We start from the raw sequence: 15276 nt of genomic DNA, 5'->3' as shown, positions 1-15276 counted from the left end.
CTGAAACCTACAGCCGATTACATTCAGCTCTACTCTGCCCATCATTGTGATCTGTGCAACGTGTCCGGTTATATTCCATTGTCAATACGTCAGAACAATTAAAACCGGGACAAAATCCAGAAATTCACAAAAGCATTTGAAGACTAGGCCAGCCTTTCTGAAATCAGGACTGTCCTGGTCAAACAGTCGTTTGGTTACAGTACTGATGGGAGGAGGGATCCACACGAGGAATTCTGAGCAGTTAACACGAGTGGACCAATCAACTTCAAGGACAGTGCATACATTATCAGAGTTATGTTTTTTGTATGCATTATGACCGCAGGTATTGTAGTCTATGCAAACATGACTCCTTGTAAAAGGGTAAAAAACCAATTATCATATTTTTTACTGGCAAATGAGGTTCCAATGACGTAGGCTTTCGCGTACAATATTATTCACAACCAAGGATTTTGGGTTACATCGCGCGCCTTTGTTTTTGTGCAAGCCGCTGTGGTGTCGTGTCGCTGCTACCCAAGCGGTTGTGGGAGATGAGGAGGGTTTCCAGGGCTGGGAGCGTCGTGGCCAGGTCTCCCGGCAGGCCTCCTAGGTCATTCCGACTCACGTCCAAGTGCCGCAGGTGCGGAAGGATTAGACCGGTTGGGATAGATTTTATTTTATTCCTAAAACAAAAAGAAAACAATCGAGGTCAGTTTCTGCATTCAATTTTTTAACCCAACATTTTTTGATGAAAAAACGTTTATCATATTATATTCACTCAGTGGGAGGTCGCTCATTCTTCTATGCTGTCCCCTAGTCTGGAACTTCCTTACCCCAGCGTGCTGTCGGCTTCCTACCCCAGTTCAAGTCCTCAAGACTCAAGACCTTCCTCCTCTTGTCTGCCTATGACCCTTTGCCTCACTCTACAAAACAAACACACTCACCCTTTCCGTACAGCGTCTTGAGACACGGTCGCATTTAAACACCGTCTACATTCGAAGCCTATGACCAAATCGTCAGAATGTGCCCGATCTCGACAGCTCTCTAAAGCTAAGCAGCCTTGAGCCTGGCTAGTGCTTAAATGTGTAACCACCATGCACATCGGGTTGCTATAAGCTATGTGGCTACAGGGTGGGAAACAAAATGCAGTGCATAAAAATATACTGAAGTACTGTCCTCTATACCCTCACCTCCCTATACCAACCCGCACGAACCTGCATAGTGTAGTCAAATAACCCACACGATGTTGGGAGTGGACCTCACTCAGCAGTGGACTGGCAAAGGGCTGCACACACACATTTCCTATTGTATTGTACAATAGCATTTCTCTGGTCCAATTAACCAAAGCCACCCTTCCCCTCCTGCCCTGCCGCACACATACCCAGAGCGCTGCACGTACCCTTCCAGGAGCAGCTCGTCCAGGTTGCCGAAGGACGAGGGGAGCCCTTCGGGAAACGCCGCCATGCCGTTGTGGGACAGGTTAAAAGTGCGCAGGTGGGAGCACCGAACGGGGCTGTCGAAGCGAAGCGGCGACGCGAGGCAGTTGTGGGAGAGGCCCAGGTGAGTGAGGCTTTCTATCAGCAGCACAGCTCGAGGGAATTCTTGAAAGCCGTTGTCAGCTCAGGTTCAGCGAAGTGAGGCTTTTCAGCGCCTAGCAACAAGTAACAAGAAAACTGTGGTCAGCAGTCACCACTGGCACATCAAAAAGCCTTGCTTACATTCAGAAACCACTCCATAATTCACTAGAGCAGTCCTGAAGAGTCGATTCGTTGATATACATTACGAAGATAACGAAACATCCGTCGAATCGCCTGTATATAAACCAGTGTGTTCCAATTTGTATGTGCATGTGTTCCCTCTTCCTGAGAGACAGAAAGAGAGACACGTGGATTTGAGAATGTACACTGGTTAGAGACAAAACACTGACTGTTAAGTCAAGTGGACTTGAGCAGGGCATGTCACTAGAAGAGATGATGGCCGGTGGTCGAGACTAACTATGGAGTGGCAGCCCAAGGTCCACACAGTAGAGGGGGGCAGCACCTCACCACAACTGGAGAGTCAAACTCATCCCGTGACAGTCAAACTTGACATTTTAATTCTCAGGAGTCGGAACCAATTTTAATTATGAGGGTTTACGTTCAGTCATTGGTGATCAGGCCGAGGCCACCAACTCGCTGCACGCTGAGCACCCGGTTTAATCACAGGTCGGCCGAAACATCGATTTGAACTGATCTCAGCGGCGCCGGCTCAGCGCTGTTCACCTCTGGAGCCACCCCGGCCAACCCTGCGCAGCCTCCGTCTTAACACCAATCACAGTCCCATGTCCCACCCTTCTCATCATTCCTCATCCTCGTCCACACTGGAACATTTCCACGCCGCAGAGAGGCAAACTCACGGTGGCGAGAGCTGGGGAAATCGCCGTCAGGCGGTTCTGCTGCAGGTCCAGCCGAAGCAGCTTGGAGAGGTGAGGCATGAGCCACTGGGTTAGCAGCACCCCGCTTATGTCGCCAGAGAGCTCGTTACCGGACAGGTCTACGCTGTGCACGACGTCGTGCGCGCCTTCCTGGGTCTTCTGCGATGCCGTGGGGCTCGGCGATTCCACACTCGCATCACATGCCCCACCTGCACACAAACACACATTAACAGAAGCAAAGTGAGGTAATCCCCCGATTTGGTATAAAAGTGACTTTTACTGGGTTGCTTTCATGATAACTCTGTTCGAATCAGAATGTGTTATGGTGATTTGAGGTGGAGCACTGGTGCAGCGGTTAGCTCACTACACTATGAACCTAGAGGTCAGAGTTCAATTCAAAGCCATGGCTAACATCAGCGGTGAGTGATTTCTGCACCGGGTATCATTTTCAAAAAGCAGTGGTGAAGTACGGTCAGACAACCCCATGACCACAGTGTGAGAGGTCTTCATCCAGCAATGGACTGACAAAGAGCTCTAAACCATTGTATACGCATTATACCACAGCCCTACTAGGTTTTAAATAACCTCTTGTCAGCTTGTGTATGCTTGCACCCGTGTCGTTTTCACATGGAGAGATACCGAATGAACACCTTCCATGAACACTGACGTATTTTAATGCTGCGATGGTGTCGTCTTAAACGATGGCAGTCAAGTGCAAATCCCATTGATCGCCGCCGCTCAGGGTAACTTTCCTGATACGTCTCCCCAGAGTTTGAACGCGAGCTTCGTCCCATCCGTGTCGTCCTTGCCAAAGCTGTTCCCCAGGAGGGCTCCGTCCCACAGGGCGCTTCCTCCCAGGTCCATCTCCCACAGGCTGGCGGGGACACTGCCGCCCACAGCAGGCGAGCCGGCTTCCTCCAGCCAATGCAGCACGAAGCCAGCAACCCGCGATCCGACGCCTGCGCGTAACGGGGGCACAAACGCAACCCCCCAGCGGGTCACACGACCCCACTTCAACAACCACCTCGTGCTTTGACACTGGAGCGGGGCGGCATTGCTTCGGTTATTGGCAAGACGTCGACGTCATCTTGCAAAACCCCCGAGCTCGACCGCCCCCCGCTCAGCCAACGCCAGGACCGCTGTTCGTCGCAAATGAATGCTTGCCGTCGAGTTAGGCTATTGGCAAGGCGGGCATTATTGCCGAGACAGACCCCGTGTCTCGAGGGAGACCCTACCTACTGGGTCGAACGTTCCCCAACCCAGCTCAAGGTAGGTGGGACACACACACCGGACGACATGACCGACCGAACAACACGACACCAATGCACTCCATTGTCGTTTTCGACTTAAGACCCAGACGCCGGTATCTAGCCATGATAACAAACTGTTAACGCCCTCGCCCGGTGCACATGAGCTTGTGGGTTCAATCCCAACCCTTATGCCTGTATAGTCGGAGTTTGCATGTTCTCCCCGTGGTCGTGTGGCTTTTCCTCCGGGTCCTCCAGTTTTTCCCTCCAAATTTAGAAACATGCGTTTAAGAGTATTTGGCTGCTATGAATTTCCACATGATAAGCCACTTCGTTGAGCTATCATTTGTGGCCAGGTCGCTTCTGAAAAGAGTTATATAGCTCAGTGGGCCTTACCTGGTAAAAAATAAAAGTTTAATTTAATAGTTTATCAACATCGATGCCACCTGGTACTGCATGACCTTCAGATATTAAGAAATCGCACATGCAAAAATTATTCACATTTTCCACGGAACAGAATCATAATCCTTTACCCAATCCGGTCCTGCCAGCGTGTCTTTTTGACTGCGTGAACAGCGGCCGGAGCCACGCGGCGTGGAGGGAAGCCAGACGGAGTCGGCCCAGGGACACGGCCTTGTTGGCCGGGTCGCTGCCGAGCCTGTGTAGCAGGAGGCCCACGATGTCCGCGTTGCCGTGCGCCAGGCTCTGCCGAAGGGCAGCGTGCACGTCCGCCTCGCAGGCGCCGTGCTTCAGCAGCAGCTCCGTCAGAGCGACGTCTTGCTGGGCACAAGCCTGCAACGCGACCGAGGGATTTATTTCAGCCGGTAGTACTCCCGAAAAATATATCAGCAGCAGACACCACACCGAATCGAGGATACCGCTCGATATGGCCGCGGCTACGGGTCACGCACCGACAACCCGGAAAATATTTGCAGACCAGGCCCATAACATGGCCCCAGATTGTCACAGACAGCTGCAGGGCTGTTGCTACGTGGTGGACATCAGAGGGCAGTGCAGAAAATAAAACATTGTTGTACTGTATTTCTACGTTCCCACATCTATGTTCCATGCATTCATGAACCCGCACTGACCAGGATGGTGGACGTGCGGTCAAATAACCCCCATGACCTGCACGACATGGGGAGGCCCTCATCCAGCAGTGGACTGATAAATGGGCTGTACATTTGTTTAAAACGCCACCCCTACGGCTGTTGCTTCTGAAGCGATTGACCCTCTCCCCCATCGCTGCCCACTCACTTTGCAGAGCAAGCTGTCGTGGCCCGTGCTCTCGTTGGGGTCAGCATCCAGCAGCAGGAGGAACTCCGCAAGCTCCGCGTCGCCGGCTTCGCTCGCCGCACGCAGCATGGAGTCCCGCACGCCCTGCCGCCTCGTCATGCACACCATGCACTGGCTGCACACTGCCAGGAACTGCACACGCCCACAAGCGCACGCAGGCTAAGCTGCACATTCCTAGCGCCTCCAATTAGCACGGTTGGCTACGTACTGTGTTAAAGAAGTTCAACATAAATACATACACAGACACACACACGATGACCAAGAACCCCCATAGAGATGTAAGAGACTAGTTGGGGCAAGGGCTGTTAGCGAGCACCTATTAAAGTCCGCACAACGCACGGAGGAAGTGGTGTGGCCGGCACTCGTAACGTGATGGTAGCCTTTGGCTCCTCAATGCTGATGTTGACATATCACACCAGGTACTTTCTTAAAGGCCGAGTTGACCTAGGGAGGCACAGGATTGATTCACAGCTGATGTTAGCTGTGGCTGGGAATCGAACCCAGGTGTCTGGGCTCACAGCGCAGTGCACCAACCACTGCTCAAACTCAAATCATCCGAAAGCATATTTATTTAAACTGAGTGATCAGCAAATCCAGGTCACTGGGTTTGCAGTACCTTGCATGAACCACTACGCCACTGCTCCCCACAGTCACGCACACACCACCTCACACACACACACATATATTGGTTGTAGCACTCCGGTCACTACTGAGGCAGCAGCCGATTTAAGTACCTGACACTGTTTGTTCCTGAGGATGAGCGACTTCATGATGGGGAAGAGAATGTTGTGGAATGACACCTTCAGGAATATCTTAGGCGCCTGAGGGCTGGACTTGAGCAGAGCCAAAGCCAAGCTGCAGCCCTGCACCACACAGCAAGGGAATCGCAAACAACGCACACGGAGACTCGGCTTGCACAAGGAACGAAAGGGCGGAATGTAGGGCATGCAACGAGCATCGATTCATCAACTTCAATCAATTCTCATGCTCACAACGCATCCATTCAGTGGCATAGCATGGTTGAGCATAGACCCTGATGCCAGGAATGCAATGGAGCACCCCGTCTCGTGTCCCTCCTCCCTCTGTAGTCCTGCGCCTGGGCCGCTCCGGCCAGGGGACCCCCCCTCCCCCCGTGTAATAGTGACCTATCGCCCGGTAAGTACCTGCAGTTGTATGTCCTCGTACTCGCCGAAGGCTTGCATGGCCACGGTGATGACTTCGGCCAGAACGCTGAGGGTCGTGCTACCCCAGACCCTGAGCGGAGTCAGGAAGCCAAGGATGTTCAGTCCAGCCAGCTGCACGTCTGCAACACGCAACACAGCGAGTCACAACACACCAGGCTGTCAAAGTGGATAAGGCTGTGTTGCCTGTCCTTGCCAAAAGCCTCATCAAAGGGTCCATTCCAAGGAGACATGACAGTAAAAAGATGCTGAGTAACCATTTGGCATATTCCATCAATGACTCTGCTCTCAGTTAACTCTTCAAGACATATATACAACAATTCCCCCCCAATGCACCACTATTTTATGCCGATTTTGCTCTCGGCATTTTGCCAGAAGTCAATATATAAGGGAGAAACTTGGCCTACTCCCTACATATCGTTGTTCACAGCGAACAAAAACATCACAACCCTTTCAGCCTTCGTCTCAGCCGGTGCTCTCTTTAACAGTTCCTAGGGCAAGGACTAAAATGGGGAAACGTTCAATTTCCTATAATGCTCCTTGGCCCTGGAATAAATTACAAACGATTATAAAACTGGAGAAGAGGGTATCACTGTCTGATTTAAAAGCTCCGATAGAAGAAAATGCCATTGACCAATGTAATTGTTTTGAATGTTTTGTACTATTTCGTATTGTGTGTATGTGTGTGGTTTTATTATTTTTGCTGACTTCTTGCCAGGTCTCCCTCTCAAAAGAGGTTTTGAACCTCAGGGTTTTTTACCTGGTTAAATAAAGGTGAAATAAAAACAAAAACATCTCAAAGGGCAGTGCAGCCCTTCATGTTAGAAAACAGGTCTCGGAAGCAAATACCACAGAGTTACCTCCGAGATCCCTTCACATGGCTTCTGGTCCACACCGTGGGGGGCAGCACTTCCCACTCGCGATGCTACAGACAGTCGTGTGTGTTACGCAACCGTCAAAAATCCATATTCTAATTCTCAGTACTGGAATTTCGCCAAAGTGAGTGCAGAACCAAAAGTGATATTATGGTTTTTGTTGCACAGTCATTGGTAACTGGGATGAGGACCATCGACTCAGTTTAATCACAGACGGCTGTCTGGATTCAAATTCAGAATCTCAGTGGTGCCAGCTCAGCACCCTGACCTCTGGAGTCACTTGGGCCACCTTGGCCGTTTGCTTATTACAGTCATGCCTGTTGACAGCAGTACCGCACACGGGAGGCGTGGAATCAATCGTGAATGACGACGACGAGGATGAGTACCTCTCTCGAGTGGGTAGGTCTGCATGCTGTGCAGGGTGCTGTCTGTGGCCCCCTGCTGCAGGAGCAAATCGGGCGCTCCCTCTCCTGCCGCCAGACACTCCAGCACCCTCAGGCCGGCCTCCTGCAGCGCAAGCTCGCTGATGAACTGCACACACACAAACACAACGGGCACTGTAACATGCGCACGAACAACCTTTCCGTCAAGCCACTTGTGGACGAGAGCCTCCCCCCCCCCCCCTCTGGTGTTGGCCCTGCTTACTTTCCCACTAGTCAGCCTCCACCCATGCCCATACCATGAATTGAGTGCAAGGCCATAAATTGGGACAAAATCCAGATATTTATAAAAATGCTTTGTGACACCGGGACAGCTTTTCCGGAACCAGGACTGTCCCGGGCAATCCTGGGCGTCTGGCAGCTTTAGAAAGTCATTAACCATAACAGTGCTCCACATACTTCTCCCCCATCACCTCAACCTACTCTTTCACCCGTCTGCTACCTTGTTCATGGCCTTGAGAGCCAGGCGAGGAAGCCCTTCCACCAAGCACTGGTTTCGAACGATCGCGAGGTGCATCTCGCCACTCAGGGGCTCCTCCTGCACGGGAGATGGGGGGTATCCCGCAGCCTTCTCTTCCTCACCTTCACACACGCACACAAGAACACACGGGCTACTGGAACACGACCAACGAGGAAATTCTCCCGATGCGTTTCACTCCGCGTGCTCGGGGCTTAAGCACGTGGATCGAAATCGGCACCGTCACATGTGCCGTGCCGGCTCGCTAACAGCACTTGCCTCGACAGTCGGTAAAAGGCTACATGGGGATCTTTGTTTTTGTGCATATGCGTGTGTGAACAAGCGGCACCTGGAGATAGAAGCGAAATCACAGCGTTCATGGCGGCGAGCTGCACCTCTCCCTCGCCCGCGTGCCTCCGCATGGCCAGCGCCATGGCACTCACCGCCAACGTCATCACGTCCAGGGGCACCTCGCTGAAATACCCGAAACAGCGTGGGTGTGTGTGCAGTCGATTACAATTCTCAAATCGATCAACTGACCGACTTAAATCGACCGATCGCTCCGAGAGCTCCAGTGGCCCATTCCTCGGCAGCACCGAGGGCGGCCGTCCCCGCTTACCGGCCGGCGAGCAGCAGCGCCAGCAACAGACAGGCGCCGCGCTGCATGCGCGCACAGCTCCCGTGCTCCTCCATGGCCTGCAGCAGCGCCGTCAGCGTCTGCTTCTCAAGCAGAGCGCACTTCACCTGGGCCGCTGAGACCCACACACAGACGGGTGACGGAACGCACGCGCGGGCGACGTTTAAAAATAACTTTTGTTTCGTCTCTTACGCGCGAACGGGTTGTGCCGCGGAATTTTTGGGCATAACGTCCGACGTCTCACTCCGCGTGCTGGGAGCTCCTCCAGGAATTCAATTCCATTCATCAGAGAGCTGTAGAGCACGACTGGGAAAACCTATGCAGTAAGCTTAAATTTGTGTTATTGTCTTGAGGATGGCCAAACGTTCAAATGCTGAACCCTCCTGAGAGAGAGTCTCAAAGCTCAATGAGGCTTTCACAGGTAAGCAACTGGCATTACTTTGCATGATTAGCACACAGGCTATTTTCCTGGGTAACTGCACTTGCAAGCACTTAAACATTCCTTCCGCTCTCATGCCAGTAACCAACAGCAACACTCCACTTCTCAGTCACCACTCCCTTTCCCATGCTCGCCTAATAAACGCCCTTTCAGTGCCGCACAGTACAAGATGTATGCTCATTGTGGTGAAACCTGTGTTCTCTAAACACCGTAGTCACGGACATAACATTTTTTTAGAGTTAATGTGTGTCCTTACCAACATGGGGAATGGTGGCACAGCAGTTAGCATGCTGCGTTATGAACCTGGTGACACAAGTTTGATTACCGCTCACAGCTACTACCAGTGACGATAATCTGAATTGGCCCTGGGCCTCCCCTAGGTCGATTCGGCCTCCAATGAGTACCTAGTGCGGTGTGTAAACATCACCATTGGGGAAACAAAGGCAGCCTGGCATAGTGCTGGCCACCCACCGCATTGTATACCGTGCCGGTCGTCATTAGCAGCACTTGCCCGACAGTCTGTTAAAGGCTATACGGGGGATCTTTTTCGTTGTCCTTACTGCACGCAGAAGCCATGCTGAGAAGGGCGTCTGTTGCGGCACACAGCACAGCTGCGGAGTGAGGGTGCAGCAGCACAGCCATCACCACTGCCCTGTGCACCGGAATCCTGCACGACACAAACATCGGGCTGCGAGAAGGACTTTCTCTGGGTTCTTCTGTTTACCTCCACAGGCTCAACAATCATTAATAAGGTGCAGTCTCCAAACGTTATTATCCACTCTCCTCTGGCCTCTCTCTCTTCGTGTGCTCTGAAGAAGGCTCATTGCCCAAACCTTGCCTATTGTATACGTTTACATTTAAGGCCACAGTGTTATTGACAAATGGGTGGAGGTTTTTCTGTTATTTGTGCTTACGTACCACTGCCAATGCAGCATCACCAAATAATGTTATGAATGGAATTGCTAAATACTAAACTGCGCAATCATCCTAGCCTTCTCACAGAAGCAGAAAGAACGTCGACATGGCTAGGACAGGTCAGAAGAAAGGTGATGAACATGGAAGCATGAGGGCAGAGACTTAGAGGTTGGCCGAGAGAGAGAGAGGTGATTCAGGATATGAAGGACTGTGGAATGGACGTGGAGATGATGGCCCAGGACAGGAATGAGTGGAGAAAGAGGAGCAGGAAGGAAGACCCCACGTGAGTGGGGATGCCAGGAAGATGAAGCGTACCAAATCGTACGGCAGTGCCGGCCAGCACAGTATTAAGTGCACGCACTGCTTATAGAGAGTGGTGGCTTACAGGCCTGGACCATCTCCAACGGAGAGCTGCAGCTTGGGCTGCAGGGACAGGAGCTGAGCCAGAGCCATGCAAGCACTCTCCTGTAATGGATGCACATCCACATTCAAACACTTTAATTACACTACGTAACACAATTTTTGTTCCTGGGTAGTAAGTGTTATTTCACTATTGCTTATGCCTAACAAGTATAGAAAATGGCGATTATTCCCCACAAACTTTGCTTTTGCGACCAGGACAGTGATATTTTGAAATGTACCTATTTTCAATGAGAAAACGGGCGAATTTGTGTCTTTTCGTTCACATAAAGTCAGAAAAAAACTACATATGAATCAAAATTAACATGTATTTATACGAAAGTAATACAAAAATGACTACAAAAGATTTAGAAGTGAATAGTTTTTCGAGATTGCTCCTCACCACAGAGAACTCGGTCCGCTGTGACCAGTCCCGCCTGTGGTAGTGCGCCTTGGTGTCTAAATCTTCTGTAGTAATTTTTGTATTACTTTAGTGTTAATACATGTTCATTTTGATTCATATGTTGTTTTTTCTGACTTTATGTGAATGAAAAGACACAAATTCGCCCGCTTTCTCATTGAAAATAGGTAAATTAAAAAAATATCACTGTCCTGGTCACAAAAGCAAAGTTTGTGGTGAATAATCGCCATTTTCTGTACTTTTGAGGCATAAGCAATTAGAAAATAACACTTACTACCCAGGAACAAAACAAAAAACGTGTTACACAGTGTTATCAGTAACGACCAGTTACAACGTGAGAACCAATTGATATAACTGTGTATAGAAAATATATTCTTTGTTTCTTTCGGTAAAGTCACGTAGATAAACGAATAGTAATAAAAATAAATAATAATTTAATTTAAATACTTTTCTATTATATATGATTAGTTTTTCTATCTACGTGACTTTACCGAAAGAACCAAAGAATATTAATTCCTGCAGTCACGAAAGTTGAAAGTCAAAATGTGTATAGAAAAGGTGACAGAGGAGGGGGAAAGGCATCACTCCCGGCTCAAAGCCCTCCGACTGTTTGGGCAAGTGCTGTTAGCGAGCCCCGAATGAGTGCACATGGGTTAAGGAACGTCCGACTCGGGCACTGCGTTTACTGCACGGCAGTGCCGAGATTGGGATGTGTAGCGCGCGGCCTTGCCTGCACGCCGGCGTCTCCGCCGTGCGTCTCCAGGGCAGCATGGGCCTCCTCCAGCCAGTGCCAGCAAGCAGCGTCATCCACGAGGACGCTCCACCGCACGCTCTCCTCTTCAGCGCCATCCCTCCCCCTCTCCGCCTCCCCGTCTCGGACACTCAGCTTCACCAGGGCGTCCGCTGGGTGGGTCACGTGTCAAAACACGAAGACGAAGAAAACACAGCCACCACACCAGCCCAAAAAGTTGCTGTGGACGATGGTTTGAAAACATGCCGCACAGCCATTTGCATGTATTTTTGGTCGACTTTATAAGTTGGACATTCTGGGTATGAGGTTAAACTACATCTGTTGATCGTGTCACCTGAGAAAAATCACTGGACAAATCTGGCTGTTGCCTGATGAAGCTAGATGTAATTTCTGGCGAAACGTCGTACTCAAATTGAAAATGTTGTGGCTTTGCTCTCCAACACACCGGTGTGCTCTACTAGTAATGAATTGGCATAGTCTGTTTATGTGACAACGCTTACTAATTGGATGTCGGGTGGGGTCGGGTTTTACGACACATTTATATATTTACGCGATCTAACCCAAAAAAACCTGTATTATAGATATTGGTCGTGAAAGCCTAGGTGTTAAACTAAGGTAAGGGGAAACTACGTCCAATGGGATGGAGGGAACTTGAGAGCCATGGACCTGCGCTTGGAAAGAGGAACTTAACAATTAAAAGCTGGAATCTGGATGTATTATAAGGACATGAGAAACAGTGTGATGAGCTGGTGCGAGTGGAAAAGAAGGTGGTATTACATAACAATTAGCAACCCTAGTGGCATCGTACGGGATGGAGTGAACTTGAGCCCTGAACTCGCGTTTGGGCAGAGAACATAAGATGAAGAAGAAGACGATGGCACACGAATGGATTGCGAGTTGAGGAAGTTGCGCCAGGGGATTGCGAGTGGCGAGCGGGGGCGCACCGAGCCGGGAGAGGCAGGCGAGCCCGGACGCCTGGATAGCGCCGCTCTCTGGGCAGGAGCGCAGGGCCTGCAAGATGGCACCATGGGCTCCGTTCAGCACCAGGATATCTCCAAAGCCACCTGGGGGCACAGACACTCGCTGCTCACAAAAATCCCACAGTGCAGCGCTGTTCAATTGCACGCAGCACAGTTCGGACTGCATAACAGGGCTAGGCAACACTGCTGCCCTGTAAATGTGCACACATGCGTGTGTGTGTAGATGAGCGTACACGAGGACAGCAGGAGCAGCAGCGCACAGCCACGCTCCTGCACGGCTGCACTGCCAGGCAGGGACATCATGGCTGACACCGCCAGATTGTAGCAACGCTCGGAGCCTGACATGAAGGCCTCACAGTTATCCTCTGCACACGCATACAGCACACACGGTACAACAGAGCAGCATTCATTATCATTCGCACAAGCATATGAGCTTCAATGTAAGTATACGATTATTGCACTGTTGCTGTGCTGTTGTTAAAAGTGGTAGGCCTCATGTGACCATCGGCTCTGTTACATTGAGTTATGGGCCAAATTAAGTGAAGTTGTGGGCCGTATATGGTTACCCACCCCTTGCTCACTGACAGACAAATGTTTGTGTCACAGCCCGTTGGGGTCTGTTCTGGGTGTAAATAGCCCTGGCTACTGCTCCTCTCAGATGGAAGGGTCAGTAGAGCTGTTGTATGTGGGCCACCATAATAGTGATGATCCACCAATGAGAGCAAACTTGGCTGGGCCAAAGGAAACATTTGGCGGTGCAGGGTTCACCCCAGCACCGACCCCCCCCCCCCCCCCGCTAGCGCCGGCCCCGGTGCGAAGCGCAGTGCGGCCGGTACGCACCCACAGAGGCGAGCGTGTGCAGGGCGGCGAGCGCGTGAGACACGACCTCGGGCTGAGCAGGAAACCTCCAGGCAGCACTGGCCAGGACCCTGTGCTCCTTGGTCTCCACAAACTGGGCGAGCTCCTCCTCAGGCACTGCGGATGCCAAGCACAGGCACCGGTGTCTCCGAGCGACATCCGCACCGCGTGGGTCCGAATACATTTTTCTGTTATATAATGCCTATTTTGTAAATCCGCAAATGGATGAAGGCCTATGCTCACGAATTCACCAATCTGCACTGACCAGCAGGGTGAAGTATGGCAATAGAAGCCGCATCTCCCAAACAGCGTGGAGAAGACCTCATCCAGCAGTGGGTTGACAAAACGGCTGTACATGTGCGTGTACTTCAAATACCGCCGTGAACCATTCAGAAAAAAAGTATCTTACCTTGACGGAGCAAAATATGTAGCACCTGGCATCCATACAACTGAATCTCTTCACTCATCAGATGTTTTTTCATGGCCGTGACAACAACAGAAAACACGTCCAATGATTGGTGTAATAGGGCCTGTTGAATTTCAACTGCGGAGACAAAGGGGGGCAAATGTAAGCGTAAGTCTATTAAAAAACGAGTAAAACCTCAAAAGCTGCCACTGTACACATTTATTTTTGCCCTCGAATGCAAACAATCTTAAAACAATTCTAATTTATTCTGTAAATGGTGAGCTCACCAAGACCGAAAAGTTTATGCAGGCTTTAAACAAATAAGAGGAACAATAATACACAAAAGGAAGCGACCAATGGATCGGTCCTTCTATCACGCCTGACATTGTCACGTGCCATCACCACGCTGCATGAATAATGCTGCGCAATAGCGAGCCTAGTGTCGCTGTGATATTTTTTGGTTAGCCAGGTGGTATGGGTGGGGTTAAACAGCGTGAGCAACTTTTCAGGTTCATAGGGTTGACCGTCTTTAATTGGAGGCAAGTCATGCTCCACGCTTCCACACGGTAGTGCTACTTTGACCAGCAAGTCACGCAGTCTCTTATAGGTAGTAACAAACACACCTATGCCCTAGCACATTTCCATACACGCACTCGGATAAGGCCACCTTAACCACCGTTGGCCATTAAAGCCGTTTTGCCCATCCTTCCAGATATGGAGACGTTCCCACCATCCGCCAAAGTAGCGCGAGTCACGCTGGGTTTCACATTCTGCTCTCGGTTCTTCAGGGTACTGAATATCAGACACCCCCCCTTCTTACGCCACAGTATTCCCACTGGGAGCTCGGTAATCTTACGCACCACCTCAGCGCTCTAGTCGATGGCACTCCTCACGATCAATACACAATTTAGGTTCCAGCTTATTTGACCAAGGTAGCTTTATGCTACTTCACCACAATTTAACTTTTTGGGATACATAGCACCGCAATCAGACCGCCCCTTCTCCGCCAGCTACCACACGCTCGGCAGGACAGTATCGGACTGTTAAAGGCACGAGTCAGACAGGGACAGCACATTTTTGGCTTCTGTGGGCGCGGCTGCAACATTTCCACCACAACCTTAGCTGTTCTCCATGACCAGCGCTCCCCTCTCCACTGCTACCTGGATGTTGGGCACAGCTTTGTTGAGCAGCCCTGCTCGTGGCTGGTGTGCTTCTGCTGTGATCTCTAACCGCATCTCAATTGTGGGGGAGTGGGTTTCTTTATATATGAAATTTGGGCCGGAATTGGCTAATTTTTCCTGATAAAATTAAGCCCTGCACCTGTTCTGAATTCAACAATGCAGTGCTTTTCTGCACCCGTTCTAAATGAATATCAACCCACCGGTTTCTTCACTATTTAACTCACAGCGCATGCTGCCCACGCCCCCAATGATGAATTGGCGACCTGAATGAGGCTCATCAATCCCTTCATCAGCTGGCATTCACAGCCAGCACCTGCTCTTCCTGTACCAGTTCACCATCCCCCTCTCATTCAAACACGTGGTCCACCCCATACACCCTGTATCGGGATTGAATCCCCACAATA

The 15276-nt window shown here is 50.6% G+C and overlaps 1 protein-coding gene across 1 annotated transcript in view; it reads right to left on the bottom strand.

Moving 5' to 3' along the window:
* Positions 1–15276, bottom strand: part of LRRK2 (leucine rich repeat kinase 2) — a 43570-nt gene that overhangs the window by 23497 nt on the left and 4797 nt on the right. The window contains 20 exon segments of the mRNA XM_061562731.1: positions 511–659; positions 1376–1593; positions 1595–1627; positions 2372–2601; positions 3145–3348; positions 4170–4428; positions 4894–5064; positions 5667–5795; positions 6096–6235; positions 7375–7519; positions 7871–8010; positions 8235–8359; positions 8505–8637; positions 9522–9628; positions 10262–10341; positions 11427–11599; positions 12392–12511; positions 12661–12792; positions 13268–13402; positions 13695–13829. Of these exon segments, the coding sequence (XP_061418715.1) occupies positions 511–659; positions 1376–1593; positions 1595–1627; positions 2372–2601; positions 3145–3348; positions 4170–4428; positions 4894–5064; positions 5667–5795; positions 6096–6235; positions 7375–7519; positions 7871–8010; positions 8235–8359; positions 8505–8637; positions 9522–9628; positions 10262–10341; positions 11427–11599; positions 12392–12511; positions 12661–12792; positions 13268–13402; positions 13695–13829 (2958 nt within the window).

This window comes from Lethenteron reissneri, chromosome 30 (genome assembly GCF_015708825.2).
Source record: "Lethenteron reissneri isolate LAM-NWPU_2019-01 chromosome 30, ASM1570882v1, whole genome shotgun sequence".
Lineage (NCBI taxonomy): Eukaryota > Metazoa > Chordata > Hyperoartia > Petromyzontiformes > Petromyzontidae > Lethenteron > Lethenteron reissneri.
This window is presented reverse-complemented; position numbering and strand designations above follow the sequence as displayed.